This window comes from Molothrus ater, chromosome 16, assembly GCF_012460135.2.
Source record: "Molothrus ater isolate BHLD 08-10-18 breed brown headed cowbird chromosome 16, BPBGC_Mater_1.1, whole genome shotgun sequence".
Lineage (NCBI taxonomy): Eukaryota > Metazoa > Chordata > Aves > Passeriformes > Icteridae > Molothrus > Molothrus ater.
The window spans coordinates 12297048-12317897 of NC_050493.2; the positions used below are offsets into that span (position 1 = coordinate 12297048).

At 40.3% G+C, this 20850-nt stretch overlaps 1 protein-coding gene across 33 annotated transcripts in view; it reads right to left on the reverse strand.

Moving 5' to 3' along the window:
* The window catches only part of RBFOX1 (RNA binding fox-1 homolog 1), a 1183000-nt gene that overhangs the window by 243286 nt on the left and 918864 nt on the right, over positions 1 to 20850 (reverse strand). For 2 of the 33 annotated variants that reach the window (XM_036392518.2, XM_036392513.2), the window contains exons 1-2: positions 4030 to 4154; positions 1034 to 1254 (exon numbers count right to left, since the gene is read on the reverse strand). The exons of 28 other annotated variants lie outside the window; for them this stretch is intronic. In XM_036392518.2, the coding sequence (XP_036248411.1) occupies positions 1034 to 1120 (87 nt within the window). In that variant the 5' untranslated portion in view covers positions 1121 to 1254; positions 4030 to 4154. Of the gene's footprint in view, positions 1 to 1033; positions 1255 to 4029; positions 4155 to 20850 lie in introns of those variants that run through there. 3 more of the 33 variants (XM_054516575.1, XM_054516568.1, XM_054516576.1) reach the window with 2 other exon arrangements.

The window sequence follows — 20850 nt, forward strand, 5'->3', positions numbered from 1 at the left end:
TTAAGCCTGAAGTGAAGAACACAACCCACAGTCTTCTATTACTGGAGGGACCTATATGGAAACCCACCTGTTTCATGCTGTGCTTGCCCCTGTATGCCAGCAAAGTGCTGGAGAAAAGGAGCACAATGAAGGTTTGCCTCTCCCTCACAGTTAATGTGACTTATCCCTAGCACAGCACAGAAATGCTCTAACACACGTTTGTGTCTTGACCCTGTCAATGCACAATATCCAACAGCTATCACTTACACCGTACAATTCTATCAGAATTTATAAATGCTGACTTTTCCTGATGTCCTCTAATACTGTAAACAGGGTACTTATTGCTTAATTAGCATCTACACGCTCTATTCAGAATCCCAAATCTAACAGAAGAAACTTCAGTAGCACCACTTTTTGATAAAAATAAAATAATAGCGAAAGCAGACACAACAATGACAACCTGGTAGCTGCCAGCTGACTCCTAAATATACAGAACTCTTGCCCTGCAGCAAGATCTTACATTTGAGGGCTCAAAGGAATTAATAGGATGTGTATAAATATTCTTTGCAGGTGATATATTTCTATACACACAAAACCACAACCCCTTTTTCATTCCGTGGGACGCGTGACACATGAATTAATGCATATTTAACACTATTCCTATTTGCTGTGCTAAAACACTTAACCTAAACACATCATGGTAAGTTACTTTGTCTTCTGACCTGCCGTGGGAATGCTGACTCCCTCAGAAACCTGGAATGGATAGCAAATCCTCTGCCCTGTGGTCAACCTCGTGAAGCAAAGGCATGAATGTTAAACAGCAGACAAATCAATACAAGCAAATATAGCTCAACTACACCATTTATTCAGCCATGAGAGATGTCAATACACAGATTAGGGTGATCCATCTTTTTGATTTCCTACTGTCTTCTCACTGACTACATGAGAGCTTTTGCCTGTATTAAAAGTGTTTGCTTTCTCAACCATAAAAATTCCAATTATTGCTCTAAGTGCACTAGAGTTAAGTTGCTTGTTGGAAGCGGCCTTGCATTACCTGAACAAGTCCAGCGAAGTATGGTGCTGCAGGCAGAATCATTGGCACTCCATAGGGATGTAGCAAAACTCCTTGAGACGACAACATGGTTTAAGTGATAGTATTACTCCCACTAAAGCTAAACACATCAATTGAAAGTTAGGGGAAAATCTATATACCAACTTCTTCCAAACTCAGAGCTAGAACCAAATAACTTCTGTCAGGGGCAAAGCCCACATCAGCTGTAAAAAAAAGAAAAAAATTGACGTCAGCAACACTTAATGTTAAAATTTTCTTCAGAGACAACAGATAGAGACAACAGCTGCAAACCTAACTCTACCCAAAAAGGAAGGTGCTATTTTGGGAGCAGCTTAAGTAACATGACTAGCCAACTACTCTTTATCAGTTCAGATTTTTAAGTACTAAACACATAGAGATCAAATTCTGTTCAGATCTACTGATTAGAAATAATTTTTCCTATCAGTTCTGGCATATACATGACAACAGTTACTATCAGAAGCTATTTTCAAAATAATCAGGTTTATCATGATTGCATAATTAGACATTTCCCTGGATTCATAAGCTGTTAAACAATGTTCATGTGAGCATTTACACTTCAGTCTGTTATGCTGGGTATATACTCTGGTTTGATTCATTATATTTTTCCTGTTTGTTTTGAATAAGTGAGCTAATGCAAGCTAACGACTTCTATTAGTGTAAATTATATTTTAATGGCTTTTCTAACCTTTCACAACGTCTATGTTGTTAAATTGAACATAACTATTTTAAAAGAATACATTTTCCCATTAGGGCATTTCAACCCTGTTCTCCAAATCAACTTACACTACTGGTGTAAGAGACAAAGGACTGAAATTTAGGCTCGTTTCCTCCCTAAATCAAAACAGGTCTGACTTTAAATGTACTGCTTGCAAGACATTCTATTCCACAGCTCGTTTTTACTTTAGACAAAACCAGCTTGGTCATTAACACCTGTTTTATGTGCTATGTATCTTCTATTGCAGATGTAACTAATGACAAGAATTACAATTGAGCAAGACTATTTTACTTCAATAAAGAATTAGTTAGGTACTTACAACTCCATGTTACAAGTGAAATAAAAAAAAAAAATCTCCTACAGTCTTCGAATTATCAGGGTGCTTCACACCACTAATTTCAGCTACTTGATTTTGTTGCATAATTACTTTTCCAGATAACTAATTGCAGACAAGATTTGATGTGATACTCAATTATTTAATGTCACATTTTGACCATCGTGGAAGGTTTGCAGTAATTGATTCTCGTGTATCGGGGCGGCCGTGCCGCAGGATTTGGAAATCTCCCTGAGCAGCTGCCTGCTGGCCCTCCCCAGTGCCAGCCTGAGCCCACTGCTAACTTTAGATGTGGCACTGTGACCCTGGGTGATGCTCCCTGCAGGAGCTGCCAGTGAGGCCAGCCATTGTCACATGATGGAGTGATGTTTACCCCGCTCCATCTCCTGTTTCAGAGCTGCTTCACTTGGCTCTTGGGGATGATGCTGTTCTCACTGCTTATCTGACCATGCTTAGCTGCAAATCACATTTCTTGGTCTTATCTTACCAAGGAAGAGAAACTCTGCAGTTTAATTACTAAGCAAGCTGACCCATCACAGATTTTTTTTCAAAAGATTGTCATTAATTCCAATACAAAACCAGTCACTAACTTTCACAGAGAAATACATAAACCAAAGGTATATATGAGAAAGCAAGTTGCAGTCACAACTCACTCATTAAAAATACTTAATTTCTAAAAAAAAAAATAAAAGTTCATTTTAACTATTGCTTATTTGTTTCATCCAGCAGAGCAAGCTGCATTTGAAAAGAAAGCAGATTTCTTTCACCAGGAATGGAGATTATAAAATGGATTCTGCAAGCTTTACTCAAATGACTCCAGTGGGACAACTGACATAAATGCAGACTGTTCAATTGCTCTGTAAAATACCTGGCAGGTTTTTTTGTTTCAGCATGTATATATTTGATAAGATGTTAGAAAACCTGAGGAGAAAGGTTTGCACAGGAAAGTGCAGGCTCAAGGGAAGCTTTTCTGTGATCTATTTTGGGACAGATTTTTTTGAACATTTTCTTTAATTATTTTGGCACAAGGCAACCTGCTGATGAAATTTCCTGATGACACAAAGTTGGAAGGTACTGTCAAAACTGCAAGGGATAAGGATATTACATAGAAAGAACTGCTAAATCTTATGGGCTGCATTAATCAAAATTCAATAATAAAAAATGCAAGATCATGCTCCTCCTAATGACAGAAACTTCAGAGCTAAACTCAGGAGGAAAAAAGTAAAATCTCATTGCATCTGTTTAAAGAATTTGAGATGCTAGCGAGATGCAAATAGGAAAAAGAAAATTATCAGTATTTCTTAACTTTAATTCTTAATTATTTCTTGATTTCTTAGAGGTAATTGCGACAGAACACAGTTTTCTTCATCCAGATTAAATAGGAAAAAAAAAAAGGTCAAATTCAAATACAACCATTGTAGATAAATTGCTTTTTGTGTTCGGGGGAATGGAACAACTGTGTTGCAACAGAAACCTAAATTTGATTTGTTTATCCCAGCAAAGCAATCTGTGAATAGGGAAGAAAACAGTAGGAGGAAGAGACTAAGCTAAGGACAATCCTGACACTCTAAAAATCCAGAAAAACCTAGTTATGAATAAATTTAGGCTGAAGATATTTTTCCAAGTTTGGGTTTTTTTTTTTTTTGAAGTATTTTGGTCTTGTCTAGTGAGGGTCTAGAACAGCCTTCCAAATCCACAGTACCAAAAAGGCTGGCTCATGACAGAATATGATGCAAATAGCAGTGGTAGTGTGAACTCAGCAGCTTCCAGGAGGACACTTCCAGCCCTTTGCAAGCAGCATAAACATTGCAGAATAACACAAACATCCAATGTCTGAGCAGCATTGCTATTTCCTACAGTGCAGAGAGCAATACACGAACACAAACGTTGGGAATAAACCGTAATTACCTGGTTTAATGCAAGGACGCTTGGCTTGCCTCACTATAACAACATGCTTCTACATGTCTAGGTGTGGGGCACTCCAGATGCAAGCTCTGCCCTGGTGGCTGGCTCTGAGGTGATGTCCCATGTGTGCACCAGCTACCTAAGGCCTCACAGACCTCTGTGAATCAAAACCACAGAAGCACAACAGAGCTTTACTCGCGTCTCCTCCCCACGCCAGGCTCAGAACTTCTGCCAATGCCTCTACATCAGCTCCACCGCTTCAGATCAACACGTTTCCTCTCCCTCCCAGCCACACAAAAAGGAAATTTCACTTGGGTTTTGCAGCTGGCCGTTAGTTAGTATCAGTGGTCACTCCTGTTCTGCTGGAATGTGTTGAATAAATGAAATTTGACCACTCAGAGTGCTGAGGAGTGAGAGAATGAGCCAGAAGAGTATTGGTGAAGCTGAGAGTTCTGCTTCACTTCAGCATGATTAAGGTCAAGCAGGGACCTAAACACTTCTGGGAGGGCAAAGCCAGAATGGTCAGGACATGCACATCAAGCACCTCTCTGATGTCCCCTGGTGGTGCCAGCACTCATTTCCTACCCTCTGCAGGGTTCCTCCTCCCTGCAAAAAATTCACTCTGTGTGTGGGTGGAAAAGGGGACATCATCTATTTTAAACAACTACACAGCTTTCGTTTCCATTGCATTCTAGAAAATTATAATGTTGTTAGGAAAAAACAAAAAAAAGCCACGTTAAGCCATTTTCAGTGTGCTCATAGAGGGGATGCTACTTTCAGCTGTTCTCAAACCCTAGTTGGCTTTGGTTTCTTTCATTAAAAATTTTCATGGATTTCCTGAAACTAAAAATTGATTTCAGCAATGAGAGAGGAAGAACGAGTAAGAAAAACACATGAACACTAGCTTTAGATGTAAAATGTATATATACAAATAAAATGCACAATCTTACTTGTTCAAACTATCCAGAATTTTCAAAAAGGCAGGTTTTACTAATGAAAAGCTGCTTTTAAAGGTGAAGAGCATAGCTTAAGCAAGGCAGGGTAGGAGTAGGTGGTTACAAAACTCATATGTATTTCAGGCCCAGCAATCTAATACCAAAATCTCATGTTTTAGCACAGAACTGAAGTACTGACAGGAGTGCTCTAATAGCAGTTTCACTGAAGGCTTGCTAAGAAGTCATTTAAATAGGAAGGAAAAGGAGACTGCTGTACAATATGGATGCACAGATACAGAAATAAAACTACAAGTATGCCTGAAAACTGGACTACACATTCAGGAAGAACAAGAAAAATGAAAATGGTGCTCCAAAGATCAGAATTTTGATTCCACCTGCATATAAGATGTTAAATGGCACATTAGACAATGACCAAAATACTTCCCCAGGCAAAAGCAGATGCCTCAGTTTTGCTATGGTACAAGGTGGGGGAAAAAAAAAGGAAAAGAAAAAAGAAAATAAAAAAGAGACTTCAGCAACTTCCCTGGGGCCACAATGCCTGGAAAAGGCAGATCCCTGCAATGCAGTCATCAGCCAATCAATGATGTGTGCTCTAATCAGATTCTGACAGAAGTAATCTATTTAGACCATCTTTCTGCCAAATAATTAATTCTTCTTAATGCCTGCATCTAGTTCAAAATACCACAAACAATAGTTCTCCAAATGCTGCACAACACCAATGAACTTCAAATAATTTCTGCTTCCTTCCTACACTGGCCTAACTTTGCTGTCTCTCAGACCATAAATAATTCAGGTACCACTTTGGCACCCTCTTCAGTGCTTATGCTATGGCATATTTCAATCTTTTAAGTTCAAGTCTCTTATTTCTGATCACCTTTCCCATTGTCCACATGCTCTCCATTTTCTCTTTAAGGTTTCTCAGAGGTTTTCTGGTACAAGAAACCCCCAAAACTGAAAGGACAAATTGGTTTCTGAGTCTCCTGATAATTTCCCTCCTCCACAGCAACTTTAGATTGCTGTCTCTAAAAAAGGATTACCAGCCATCAGCACCACAGATGCTTTGAAAGAGAAGGTGAGCTGCTGTTGATTAGCATTGCCTGAGGTGAGCTGGCATTAAAGGAAATATTGATAGGCAGAGAAAGCTGTCCTGCACATCTCCCCCCACTCTCCCCAGCACAGCTGCTGCATTTGTCTTCCAATGACTATTTCAACCTTTCTGCAAAAGCCATTTAGGGCCAAAGGCTCTTCAAGTGCACCAGGAGCACCATCCAGGCTTGCCCCATCCTCAGCTGCTCCCTGTTCTCTCTCCTCTGCATGCAGAACGTGTAGGAGCTGCTCGTGCCAGGTACCAATCCCCTGCCAGCTCCTCTCACACAGAACAGCAGAGCCAAAACACAGCAAGGATTTTTACTGACTCCTAAAGCAGAAAACGGCACCTATACAAACCTGCTATCTGCTGGTCTCATACTGGTAACCAGGACAGCAGATGTCACCAGAGCTGTTTGAGGTTATTAAGCACCTCAGTTCACACTAGAGAATAGGGCAAGGATATAGAAACTGTTTAAAAGTGGGAGAAACCACCTTTGTCAAGCATGTGGGATACAGCATATTTAGAATTAACACCTTTTTCTTCTGAAGTTAAATTTTCCATTGAAAAATTACATTTGCATCCAACAGTTACATTAGCTCTTGTGAACACATTTAAATCTAGCAGCAGGTCAAGATGAACCCAGCTCATTCTCCAGCCAGAAAACAACAATGCTTCAGTCCCACTCAAGTTCAAATTTTAGCCTCTTTCTTCTAAATATACAATGATAGTAAGTTTGGAGATTTCAAAGATAAATAAATAATTCCAGTCCTGCCAAATACAAGAGCTTCACACAGAAGCTAAAACTTGGGAAACAAGTTTGGGAAATTATTTGTAGCCCTAGAGAAATTAAGGCTGTTGCCCTGTAGGCCAATTGGCCTAGCAACACTCGAAGTGCAATATTTCAGTAAATGTTGGTTTCTGAGTACACAGCCATTCCTCCTTTCCCTCTGGTTTCCCTTCCTTTCCTATTGCCAGTGATGTGCTCTGAGCCATGGGCTGCTGCAGTATCTCACTGGCTAAAGAATGGTCTGTTTACTTGGCATTTCTTTTGGAGTGCTCCCATAAAGATCACTTCTTTCTCTACCTGCACTGCCCCAAAACACATCCTTTTATTACCTTTATCCAGCACTTGTCATCCCCTTCAAGGGCTCACTTCAGCCTGCTCCTACCCAAGCCATTACTGTCCACAACTCCAAGATGAATATCCTTTGTCTTTCCTTGGTTATTGTGCTCCTTCACCTCCTAACCAAACTCCAAATGGCATTGATGCTTTCTCCTGAAATTGCCTGCTACCAGCTAAGACCTTCTCTACACACCTATGAACATTCTCTTTCAGCCCAGAAAACCTCCTCTTGCCACACAAAGACACAGACTGGGGGATGAACTGGCTGTCCAGTGGCATGGTGACCAATATCCCTGCTCCTCTGCAGCTCAGCTCTCATTTGTATCCACCTCTGATTGTAAATTCCCTTAAAAAGAGTTGAATCAGGTACAAGGAGATCACCACAACGACAGCAATGTAAAAGAACACACACACTTAGAAGATACACATCTACTTAGCTTCACATTTTCCAGAACTCTTAAAGGTGAGGCTTGCCCTCTTCTACATCTTGGAAATCCTCACTCCCTGCTTAGACTGGATTGCTGCAAGATCAGAACTTGTCCCCTGACAGCAGGGAGAGGGATTTACCCTTCAGTGAGTTGCAAGACACCTTCACTTACATAGGTGATAAATGTATGCTAGAGAAAAGCAGCAGGTTAAAACTGGAGTTAAGGGATCCCTCTGTGCCTGGACTTGCCTTGGGCTACCACAGAAACCTAAGGACCTGTCATCAGCTCTACATATCAAGGCACAAAAGCCAAGAACAATCTCTGAACAGATATTCTCTGAAAAAAACCAAATAGCTATAGGTGTCTTTTAACCTAGCTGCACTATCATACCAGTTAGAAAGATTTTGGACCACAACCACGTTCTTATCCCAGCATTTGTGTCAAAATAAAGGCAGGATCGAACTGAAAACTTCAATTATTGCATGTGCTGTGCTTTGCACTAGGAAAAAGAATGACATTGGACTGCAAGGTGCCACACAGAAAAGCCAGAAAAGCTCCTAAAGCTACAAAAAGTGGTGGAACACACCTCCATAGGCCTGCACAACTCTGTTTGTGAAGGAAGCTTCTCCGTGTGCCTCCTGGATCACTCAGAAAAGTTAGCTGCACAACTGTAAGAAAACACTGTTGCTTTGAGTACCAAGAGCTGATTTTTACACACAGACATCACAACTTATTCCCAGCACTAAAGATGTGTTGCAAAGTTCTGCTCTTTGTTTCTTCTGCCTTAGTGAGCCCTGCATTGTTTTCCTTCTCTTGCAGAGAGTTCCACACTGGCTTTTGTTACACAACTCTTATCAGCTGTACCAAATCACTTGAATTTTCCCTGTTGGCCCTTTTGAGAACACACTCTCCCATCTCCAGGCTACTTCAGATATCTTTCTCTACTCTGCTCCTGAGATTATCTGCATTTCCTAAACCAGCTGAGATTAGCCTCCAATCCATGAGAAGTTAAGCAGCTTAGAAAATTTTGTATGAAACATAGAACACTTTCAAGATCTCATGCTTGTTTGATATCGTGCAGTTACACAGACTAACTACTGAAAATTATGTACACCTTCCACAAATGATAAGCAGTATCACATCTTTAATAAAGTCTCAGGTGTATACCTATTTCACAAAATATGTAGTAGAATCATGCTTGCATATATCTTCCTTAATATCTTTCATTTATTCTTCTCCTTTGTGTGCTGAATACAGGATGACCAAGAAATATGTATTTCTGCATGTATTTTGTCAGCAGGTAAGAACAGGCTGTAATCTTCCCTTAGGGTATATTCATTTGCAATTACAGCCCAGCAGCAACAAAAACATTTTTCCTTGCAAATCAGGAACAGACTGACTCTACCCAATACCCACTCTTAATAAATCCTTGTGATATAGCCAAGCCATGCCATGAGAGCTCTTCATCCATTCCACACTGGATTTTGGGCAGTATCTGAGCACTAACCAGTCTCAGCACCTGTCCAGGGCCATATTCTTATGGGCACCAACCAACACCTCCAAGAGGATCTCAGGAATACACCCAAGCTGTACAAGAATAAACCACCTGCCTGTCACTATCACATCCCAGGCTTTAGTTGTGTGCAGATGACAGACATGACTGACAGTCACATATTTTTATTGCCAAATCTGGTCAAACAGACTTTTCTTTATTGCTCTAGTCAAGCTAGTCTAACTCCTGTATCACAGGAAGCTATGACTTCTTCTTGACCCCAATTAGAACATTCATTATTCATCCAAGTACAGTTTTCATTTGCTTCCCTTGGGAACAGCAGAGTATCACTGTGAGCATCTTTCAGTACAACTTCACCCCCTTAATACACTCAGGATTTGCTGACAAGTAACAGCTACTTATTCCCCCGAGTCAAGCTCATATTAATAGGACTGCACAGTGAATCATGAGATGGTATTAAACCCTGCCTCCTGCCTGTATAAATACATCACTCAAGCACCCTACCATGCCAAGTGCTATGGTTTGATTGCAGAAGCCAGCAGAGGGTAGATATCCTAAGTGAGCAGGGTGCCTTGGAGAAACAACCAATTCAAACCCCAAAATAATAAGGACCCTATAGGTCTTGCAAGGGATCAGAGGGAATTTCTGTTCACTACTGACAAGTTTCATATTTTCAAGAGATAAAATAGCAAGACTTGAAGGCATTACATGTAATGTAAGTCATAGCTCTGCTCAAGACACTGGCAGTAGTTTAAGTACTAAAGTTTAGCCAAGAGCTACAAGCAAGGAGCATCTAAGGCAGACAGGATTCAGGATTTGGCTGAAAGCATTAGAAAGTTCAGCTGATAGGAAGTTTGCCTCCAAATCTGAATGGCACAAAGTTAAGAAAGCTTTTTCAACTTCATTGCTACTTAATGTCTGAAGTCAATTTAGTCTCATAGACATTTGCTAATGCACTTATTTGGAGGCACACCTATCCCACCCCTAAACTCAGTTCAGGGTCTTCCACTTGGCCTGTCCAGGCCAAGCTAAAACCTGGCTTTCCCTGAGATGGGTCACATCTCTTCTGGCCCAGTCTGAGGGTCTGTGACTGAAGCCAGACCAACGTCAGTGGGGTGCCCTGGTACTCTGCAGGCACCTCTTTGTAAAGAGCTGGTACACAGGAGAATTCATTTGGAAGAATAAAATTCCCTGGATTAAGCTTCAAGGACTCTTCCTGGTAACACAGAAAATAGCTCTCACCTGAAACAATCACATTATGTGTTTACTTTTCTCCCTTCCCCTAACAACTATTAAAAATATTCTACTTATTCATTCCACATTCCAGTCCTATGTATTCCTCAGCAATCTCAGTGGGCACTGAATTCATGGGAACACCTGATTTCTAATGATGTCTCCCACAGCTTTCTCAGGGCAATGCAAAGCTAGGGGGATCATGCTACTGCTCAGAATAACAGCAGAGGAGAGAAAGCACCTAAGATCAGAAAAGCAGAACTCTGCTGTATCAGTGCCAGATGGTAAAAAGCCTTTCCTGCCACCCACTTTTTTACTTTTTGTCTATTCCATTTGATATTAGGAGTGAATAGAGAAATAATGGCCTTTTTAATCTCACCTTCATTTAGGTTTTAATCAACTGTGCCACCACCCTTGGAAGGGACCAGCAAAGGACTGGGATAAATTTGTGCAGAGAAGGTCAACAGAAGAGGATTATTTCTATTTTTGTTGAAATCAGTGCTTTAGTGAATACTCAAGTTATTAGGTGGACATTAGCAAGATTTTTACTGCTGCAAGAAATAGGGCAAAGAATAAGTAGCCTCCTAAGACCTCTGAAGTTGTCTCTTCCCCTGCAGTGCAAGATCAGACACCAAAAACTGAACTCAAACTCTTGGACTGAGAGCATCTTACCTTCTCTCAAAGGTTTGTAATAGTGATTTGTTCCTAACCAGAAGAAATGAAACATCTGAAACTATTTAGTAAAGAGCAAAATCAACAAAACACATGTGACTCAGTGCCAGGAACAAATAAAAAAAAGAAATGCAATATTCCTTTGCAAATTTGAATTTGAGGTGCTCAACAAACATGAACTGTACAGGAGGTTCATAAGACAGACCTGAATTTTGCACATCTGGATTATAAATGCTATTACTGGAAGATCTCTCTTGCATTGCTCTGACAGAAAAGCACTGAAATCTGCTTCTACAGAACTGTCAGATTTCAGGATAATTCATGAGGCAACTTGGGGCAATGGATTCTTACAGAAATTATTTTCAAAGGTTTTTTTATAATTACCTCTTGGTTTTTCTTATTGATGGGTCTTCTTCACAGCCTCCCTTCTCGGACGCTTGTGTGATCTGCTACTAGTGCCCAACAATATTGTGTTTTTGCACTGATGTATTTGGCCATTTGTGGTCCAAGAGCTAAATTTCCTGATTTATCCTCAACCCTTCAGCCCTAATTAGCCCTTTAGGATCAAATGTAGAAAACACTGAAATATTCTTGCTCTACAGCCCTAAGTCCTTGTGAAGCTCTGAGAGTAACCAGTGTCCATCACTCTCACAGATCAGATGCTGCCTGCTGTAACTCAGCTGCCTTAATCAAGCTGAAAACAGCTTTCCCTTGGAGATTTTATAAAGCAGTTGCAAAGTTCATTTTCTTCTGGAAATGGCACCAATTACTTGTACTATTTTAATGTGAATAAACATTTAAAGCTATTCTCGAGCAAAATGAACATGCTGACAGAAAATGCACATTCCCTGTATGTTGCATTCATTTCACAGCAAAGCCAAGGCTAACACTCTCAGCACAAGTCAATAAACTGATCTACTCCAGCAGAAATTCTGATCCTGCTTGTCTCACCCAGGAAAATTCACGTCTGCATTGCATGCCAGAAAAAGAGCCCAGGAATGCCCCATTCCCACAGAGGAATGGAGCACTCCCGGCCTCCTGGAGACACCTGCCTGGGTTGTTTGGCTGCACACAAACACAAATGTTTGTTTATAATGAGCACTTCCCAAGAGACACACCCCACCAAACTTAGTAATAAACAGAAAATTAAAATGAAAATAAACCCTTGCCCTGTGCCCAGTTCATGTTTTGAGGGGTTTCTGGAAACACCTTGAAAACAAAGTTCTCTACTAAGAGCAACACCCCAGCATTCCTTCACTTACAACACTGTAACTAGAAGTTCCTGTTTGAGTTTCCATTGTCAAAACTGCAAGAGTCATTTGCCACATCCATTAAGGAGCAGCTACTGACACTTGAAGGGACAGACCTGAAACCCCTGTGTAGATTCCAGGTAGGGGAGAGGGAGATTACAAAGTATTTCCAGCAAGCCCTTGCATTAAAAAAAAAAAAATCAAAAAAAAAGCCCCCAAAAAACAGGGAAGAATCTACAGTCTATGCTAAAAATTATGGCCATTTTGCAAAATGACATTCAACAAGCACCTGAAACACCCCTCCTTCCTGTTGGGATGCATAATTTTCCAAATAAGCATGCTTTTTATACATTTTTTTCAGTTATTTATGTACATAAAAGAGATAGTTTAGTTCATAGAATCATAGAATGATTTGGCTTGGAGGAGACCTTCAAGATCATCCAGTTTCAATGCTCCTTCCCTGGACAGGGACACCTTCCATTAAAGGAAGTTTGCCAGAGCTTCTTCAGCCTGACCTTGAAATATTGGAGGGATGAGGCATCCACAGCATCTCTGGCCAACCTGTGCCAGTGTCTCACAATCCTCCCAGTAAAACGTTTCTTCCTGTAAACCTACTCTCAGTTGAAAATCATCCCCCTTGTCCTGCTACTCCATGTTCTCACAAAAAATCTCTGTCCATCTTTCCTGTAGGCTCCCTTCAGGCACTGGGAGGCCACAATTAGGGCACCCTAAAGCCTCCTTTTCTCCTGGCTGAACAATGCCAGCCTTTGCTCACAGAAGAGGTGCTTCATCCCTTCATCATCTCAGCGGCACCCCTGGATTTGCTCCAACAGGTCACACAACGGGTCAGGCTGGAAAGGACCACAGTTGGTCATCTGGTGCCACCTCCCTGTCCCACCAGGGCCACCCCAGAGCCCAGGAGTGTTTCCAGATGGTCCTGGAATATCCCCAGTGAGGCAGACTCCTCATCCTCTCAGGGCTATCTGATCCAGGGCTGGATGCAGAACTCCAGGTGGGCTCTCGCCTCACAAAGGGTTTTGAACCACCTTGCTCCAATGGAAACCTGCATTCCTGAGTCAGGCTCCGTGGATTAACAACATTTCCAAAGCCTCAGAAGTCCTGCTGTCAGAAGCAACCCTGCAAGCTGCAGCTCTAGAACTGTGGGCAGTAGCAGCTCAGGAGCCGTGAAAATATTACAGACTCATGTTCTCAAACATTTTTAATAGGTGACTTTCTGCAATGATAAAAGCTACAGAAAGTCTAATTTTAGGATCTGTTCATCATTTGTGTCTGGAACATTTTCTTCTACATTTTATTTTGAGGCAAAAACAAATCACATGCTGGGCAGTTGCAATCTTTCAGTGATTTGCCTTAATGCATCCAGATACAGTATCGTGCATAGCAGCGTTACATAAAGCAACTTCAAACAGTTGACAGGTACATTAAACCAAAACAAAATCAAAAGCAGATTAGCACACAAGCCATTTTCCATCAGGGAATCCATTTGTACGAGAGTCAAGTTCCACAGAGACACCTCCCTGCCTGTACAGCACAACTTCCCTTGCCCAGGGAGCACTGGGGATGCTCTGCCCTGAGTCAGATCTAAGAGAGGCAAAGCTGTTTGAACCTTGCCTTCCCCAACTGGTGCCTTGGTTACAGCACAAACCTTTACTCAAAAATAGTTCAAGATACCTAATGATGCCTCTGTAGTAATAGTTTGTCAGTAGCTGTTTCAGTAATAAATGAAAGTTAATGCACATTTCTAATTTCTGAATTAGCATTCGCAACTCAGACATTACTTCAATATAAAACATATGGTGAAATCAAATTAGTAGTGAGAAAATCAACTCAAGCCATAGAGAAACTTGAAATTTACCATTAAATAAAAACTGCTGAGGATCATCACTTTTCTTAAAAGGAACAACATAAATTCAACCAAAATAAAAGATTAGTGTGCAAATACTAGACAACTAATCACATAATGTACCTTTACAAAATTACATAATATGGGTGCAGCTTATTTCCCTGTTTGCTGTTTGAAAAATAGATTGTTTAATAACCCATCAAAGCTATCTGTAAACCACGGCAACAATAGAGCAGATGTTGACTGTTGTCTTGTGCCTCACAGACATAATTAAATACAATGAAACACTCATGCACCCAAATAATGGAGGACAAACAAATACAGCAATGCTGCTCTATAAACATAATAAACCTCATTTACTGGGCACCTGCCTTGTATTAATCTGTGATATTTAAACCAGGGAGGGAAACAGAGAAGAAGGTACTGATTTGCCTGCTGACCACAAAAGCTACAAAGAATTCCTCGCAGTCCAAAGGAGCTGTGACTTCTGCAATACTGATCCCCACACTGTTGACTTCCACAAAGCTCAGAGGCAATCACCTTTTCTACTGTGACCAAGCCAGGACAGGGCAGCTGTGCTTTCTGAACAAAAAGGTACCTGAATTTATGACTCTGAACGATCCAAAAAGGGTAAAACACATTGTGCCTGCTGTGTAATGAGAGTCTTAAGATGCCTGTGGAAAACCAGGTTCCCTTTGATTGCAAAACACATTCCCTGAAATTATTTCCTGTCTCCTCTCCCAGCCTGCTTTTAAAGAGGCAATGAAAAGCAAAGATTAGTTTCCATAACTATCCAACCAAGTGGTTTTCTGCTAGGACCATGTCCCATAACATTCTTCAATACCCTAGTTCACATCAAAATTTCAGAGATTTTTAAAAACATCCTTCTTTATCTTCATGTCTATAATCAAATGTAGATACATATTTTCTTTCATAACATCAATATTGTTCCACTATTTGAAAAGGATAATTATGTAAATCAATACAAAATTAAGTACCTCATCCTGCAGTTGGTATTAAGAAACAAAGTTTCCAGGCAAAAATGCAACTTCAAAAATGATCACATGCATTGTAGAGGAACACTGAAGCTTATTTTTGTTAATAAAAAGAAAAATTATTTTAAAATTATAATATTAAATAAGTGCCATTATTTGTTTTTATTTTAGGTAAAGAATATAAAACTGCTTTCCTTACTGCAAATGTATTTTGCCTTTATATTTCATTTAGTTATTTCTAAGAAACAAGACAGAATATAATGTGATCTGCATCTCTTTATGGTAATAAAACCATGCTAGTCTCCTTCCATAGACAACAGTATAAAGCATAAATCCAAATGGAAAACAAATGGAAGTATAATGCCACTGTGAAGCAAACCAATCAACCCTAAAACAGCTGAGATAGATCTCATCCAGTAGTTCATTCATTCTTTATAGAAAAGAAATGAAAATATTCCTAGGTGTATCAGATTAAAAAAAGAAAAAAATAAAAACAAAAAACCAACCACCCTCAGCAGCTCTGAAAGGTTGTAAAGCACTAAATTCCTTTGATTTATGAGGCAGCGTCCACCGCACTGAGCAAAACAACTCAGCATGCCAGGACCCTTTTCCCTGAAATTCCTTTATTAACAGAGCCCGGCTCTGTGAGTGAACCAAAGCACTGGTGCAAGGTGTATAAATCATTAATACTCTGCCTTGCAATGGCTGAATTTCCTGGGTGAGCTGGGAAGCCTTCCTGCACAACAGGGATTTGGGGCTTGGAATTGGCTGCTATGAAATGTACTTCATCATCCGCCGTGTTTGACGCTTCCCAATAGCTTTGTACTTTTCCTCTCCTTTCTCTCCCCCAAGCCCAGCAACTGCAATAGAAATTTATTGGATTTTATGTCTGCAAATAAAAGGAAGAGAAAAGCAGGAAAGGAGCAAGCAAGCCTATTTAGAAGCAGAATCCTTTCCCTTTAATTTAAAGGCAGGTTGTGTGCAAGTAAAATCCAGGACTGAGAAATTAATTTGGTATTTTGGTAATTTTTAGTTTGCCACTCTAAACGGAAAAAAAAAAAAAAATCCAATCAAAGAAGGTTTACCCCTAAAAAGGAAAAAAAAAGATCAACTATCACAAAAAATGTGACTCTTCTCTAAATGAAGTAATCTTCTATTGAAGCATTTATTTATTTATTTTAATAGCAGGCAGGAAGAAGGGCACAAGAACTCCTGAACTCTGCTGTTTCAGTGTTTTTACTTTTGGTGTGTGAAAAGGCTTTCCAAAGAGCAACAGGCAATTTCATGTGCACATGCCAAGCCTGGTATTCCAAGTGAAGCTGGCAGAGATGATATCAAAGAGAAAGGAAAAAAATAAACCAAGCCCCTTGGAATTGCAGTTTCTGAATGTTCCTGTATTTTTACAGCATGACTTGCTGAACTTGGGTAGGGGATTTCAAGACTACTTATCCTGCCCCTGAAGTATGTGCAATACAGCAACAGCAAAGTTGAATGTTTTCCCAAACTTTGAGATGAAATAACAAGTAATCTTGATGAAACATTCTGTGCTAAAACATTCCTGCTGGGGCTAGACTTGGGAAAACCTAAGAGCATGACAGACAGAGGAATGCTGAAAAAGCAGTCTCAAACCATATGCTACCCATCAGGGAAATGACACACATTACAAAGGTAACTGAGGATCTAGTCAGTGTTCCAGCCAGGCCAGAGCACAATTCAAAGGTACTCAGCAGCAATCCCAAAGATACCCAGCAGCAATCCCAAAGGCACCCGGCACCCATCCCAAAGGCACCCGGCACTGATCCCAAAGGCACCCGGCACCCATCCCAAAGGCACCCGGCACCCATCCCAAAGGCACCCGGCACCCATCCCAAAGGCAGCCGGCACCCATCCCAAAGGCAGCCGGCACCCATCCCAAAGGCACCCGGCACCCATCCCAAAGGCACCCGGCACCCATCCCAAAGGCACCCGGCACCAGCACCCCCAACAAACACATTCATCCCATCTAAGCCATAAATATTTAAGGCACTGGAATGCTGCTTTGCCAAAGTGAGCAAGCTGAAGTCACAATAGGGAAACATTCCAGTGGGCCATTTACACTTCTGCAGCCATCCAGCAGAGTCGAGATTACAGGAATAAGCCTGCAATGCATGCAGGAGTCCCTCTGCATTACACAATAATGACATCCTGAACGGAAATAAATGAAGCCCCTGCAGTGCTATTCTGTCAGCTTTTGAAAGTAAATAACTTCACTTCTGACAAGACAGAGACATTTTTTTCCTCCTCCTGCCACAGAGCATTAATTGAGCCATGCAGCCATGTAACATCCCAGAGACAGGACTAATACATGACAAGGAAGGAAGCTTACAGAGGGGACACTCATGGAATACATGGGCTGCCCAAGTTCTTTTCACCCCCAAATTTTCACACTAGCTCTGTTTTAGCAAAATAATCTTCTCACAGTGAACTTTTAGCCTTGTTTTTTCCTCCCTTTACAATGTTTACTTTAACCTATTTCAAAGAAATGCTTCCATTTCACGCTGCTTCATGAAAGATTCTGCTTATCATAAGCATGTATTTTAAAACTTCTTATCTTTCCTTGTTGGTGAATAAAGCTTCATGCTCATAATCAATATCTATAATTAACTCTTTAATGTATCCAAGACTTACTGTCCACAAGAGAGATAATGATGATTACTATAAAACAAAATGCTATGAGAGGCAAAACCCAAGATATCAACTTCAAAACTACATCATAATTATAATAAACATTACTGCAAGTCAGTAAGAATTGAGGCAAGGCATATTAGAACTATAAGTACATACACAAACCACAAATATGAGATGACACTATAAAATTGATGTTCAGTTACCAAAAAAATCATATGCAAGATATTATAGCTAGGAAGAGCAACAATTTCTGGTGCATTTTGAAATAAAGGGTTAAAAGGTAAATTTAGAGATGGTCCAAGATGAAAGCACTTGCATCCTTATTCACGAGTACCTGAACATCTTAAGTATTTCAATTTTGAAGTACCACAGAATTTCTTTCCATATCTGGAGGAAAAAGTAAAAAATCAATGACTCGCTCTGAACAAAAAATAATTCACTGAACACTTCAGTTCTTACTACAGTATCTAATTTTGATTCTGCCTGTGTTCAACACAACGAGAGAGAGCAGGATCAAAACACTGCGAGATCTCCCCACAGCTGGAGCCTGCTCTTGTGCAAAAGACCAAAGGCCCAACTACAACCAGTCAGGATAGCACAGACATTAGATATGCTATTTTCTCTAATTAAATTCACTGGGCTGCTGCACTGACAGAGTGGGAGGGGAAGCAAAATGTAAAAGAAGTCAATGGTGCTGCACTAGGCAACTCGGAGGGAAATGAGCAATGCCAGCAAGGAAATGACAGCAGGTTCTCAGGAGGGCTCTTGCACTACACATCACACTTTAAAACTGATAAATCAATCGCACATGCACCTTTAAAAGGCAGGAAAGCTTGAAGGATTCTTAGAGGGTGTTGACTTCTCCTTTCCAGCAACATTATTCTAACTCTATCAAACAAGGCGATAAATTCCAGTGTCACAATTTTTATCACTTTCATTTATACCAGCTATTAAAAACTTCAAAAATATTTTTAGCAGGACTAATATTAACACGATCATAGTACTTATTTACCAACGCAGAAATACACACATTGAAAACCAAAAAAAGGTCAGACTAGTTTTTAATGGCTACAGTCAAAAAAAAAATCTAAAACCGAAATATCTATTGGCTGCCCCGAGAAAAACCCCTGCTTACATAACCACCACACACTTTCCTTGGCATAAAATACCACACCACTTTTTTTTTTTTCCCCCTAGAAAATATCCATCCATATATATATTTAGCAAATACAATGAATTGGGATAACTTACAAATAGCCCACAACGCAATATCCAGGCATCCCTTTTCAGATAAAGCCTTTTAAAATGTTCAAAGAGGTCACTTAGTAAAAAACAATGAATCTAAGCCAAAAATATTCACCTGCTCCTGTCACACTGAAGCTCCTTATAGTCCAAAGCAGCAGGTAACCTTCTTAACAGATTCTTCTGGTTTGTTGAGGAGTTTTTGTGTTTGGAGTTGGTTTTCTTTTTTTTTTTTTTTTGGTTGGGGCTTTTTCCCCCCCTTCTTCTAGTATTTAAAGAGGAGAGTACTTGACTAAAGCACCTCCTCTCCTTTTGTGAGAGACTGACCTTGTTTGACAAGGCTGGAGTTAAATGCCCCAAACCAGCTCTCACTCAGAATGAGAGCTGCTCCAGCACTTGATCTCCGAGCCACTTCTCATTAGCCTCTGGAAAACAACGGAGCAGCTCTTGGGAGACAAAAGCTATGCAAACGTGGAAATGGGCTTCAGTCACAGGTGGAGTCACAAACACCAGCTCTCGAGTTTGTTGGTGAATACCAAACGATCTTATTTACCCTGATGAGGATAAACAGCAAGGCATCGTTCCTGAAATCCGCATTAGCAGCACTCCTGGATGCAACAGCTGCACTCCCACCTTTTGAGGTCTGTTTCATTCATGCACTAAAATTCCCTCGGAGTGCCACAGTGCCCCCTTAGGTACAAATGCATCCACAGGATAAGGTCTGTAGCATGGCAGCTCCTTTTTTGTTTTAACGGAGTGCTATAATTCGTCTGACATAGCACAGCCTTTTACCCTACACATTTGAATAAACAAGCACTGCGTTTCTCTAGGGGCAGTGAAGCTGGTTAAATGAATCAGAAAACCCTGAAAATATTGCCTACCCTCAGTCCATCAGCTACTGGACAATTATTCAAGGCCCAGCTGTAAGAAAAACAGATGGTGAGTGAGCATTAGTACCGTGGACTTCTTTGCACTCATGCAGTCATAAGCAGAGGTTGTACGTTCTCACATGAAAATGGCCATGAAATAGCAGAGAGAGGAACAAAATCGTGCCAAGACTCCAATTTATAAGATAACAGATGCTTAAAATTTTCAAGAACTAAAGTCAGATTAACTGATTTTACAGGACAGCCACAGAGTGAGTACTGTAAAAGGACCAGGCAAAGAAAGGCAGTGTTCTCATGATTGGTTTCAGCAGTGTCACCATAAAACACCAGTTATTGAATTCTACTGACATACCTGAACCTTTGAAGAGTCACTGAAGTATAAAATGCAAAAACTAGATACTCAGAGCTGTAACTGCAATGGTGGCATTCAGCAATTGATGTGCTTTTGCTCTATTGAAAAAAGTTAAACTGTATCCGGGAACTGTTTGAATTGTTCATCCATTCAATTTTTTACACAATTTTAGCACAACGATAATCTGTTCTAATCCTTATTCCATTATTGACAGTATTGACTGCATCAATTGAAATTGCTACCAAATAAATCAACATTGAATTAAGCCATGAAGAAACAATGTGATAAGAAGTCTTTCAGGCTCCTATAAATCATCAGATCCAGAAGCATGACCTAAGTAACTGAGAGGGGAATTCAGCTTTTCTCCATAGCCATAATACTTAAGGCCCAAATAAAATTACACTAATTTACCATGTAAGCAGTAATGGAATAGCTGAGGTAGAGATGGAGGTTTTGTTGGTTTCTGCTTTGTTTTCATGGTGGATTCTTTTCATCATTGAATTGAGAGCTGTACCATGAACTACTTTGTTAAAGACAGAAAAGGTTGATATT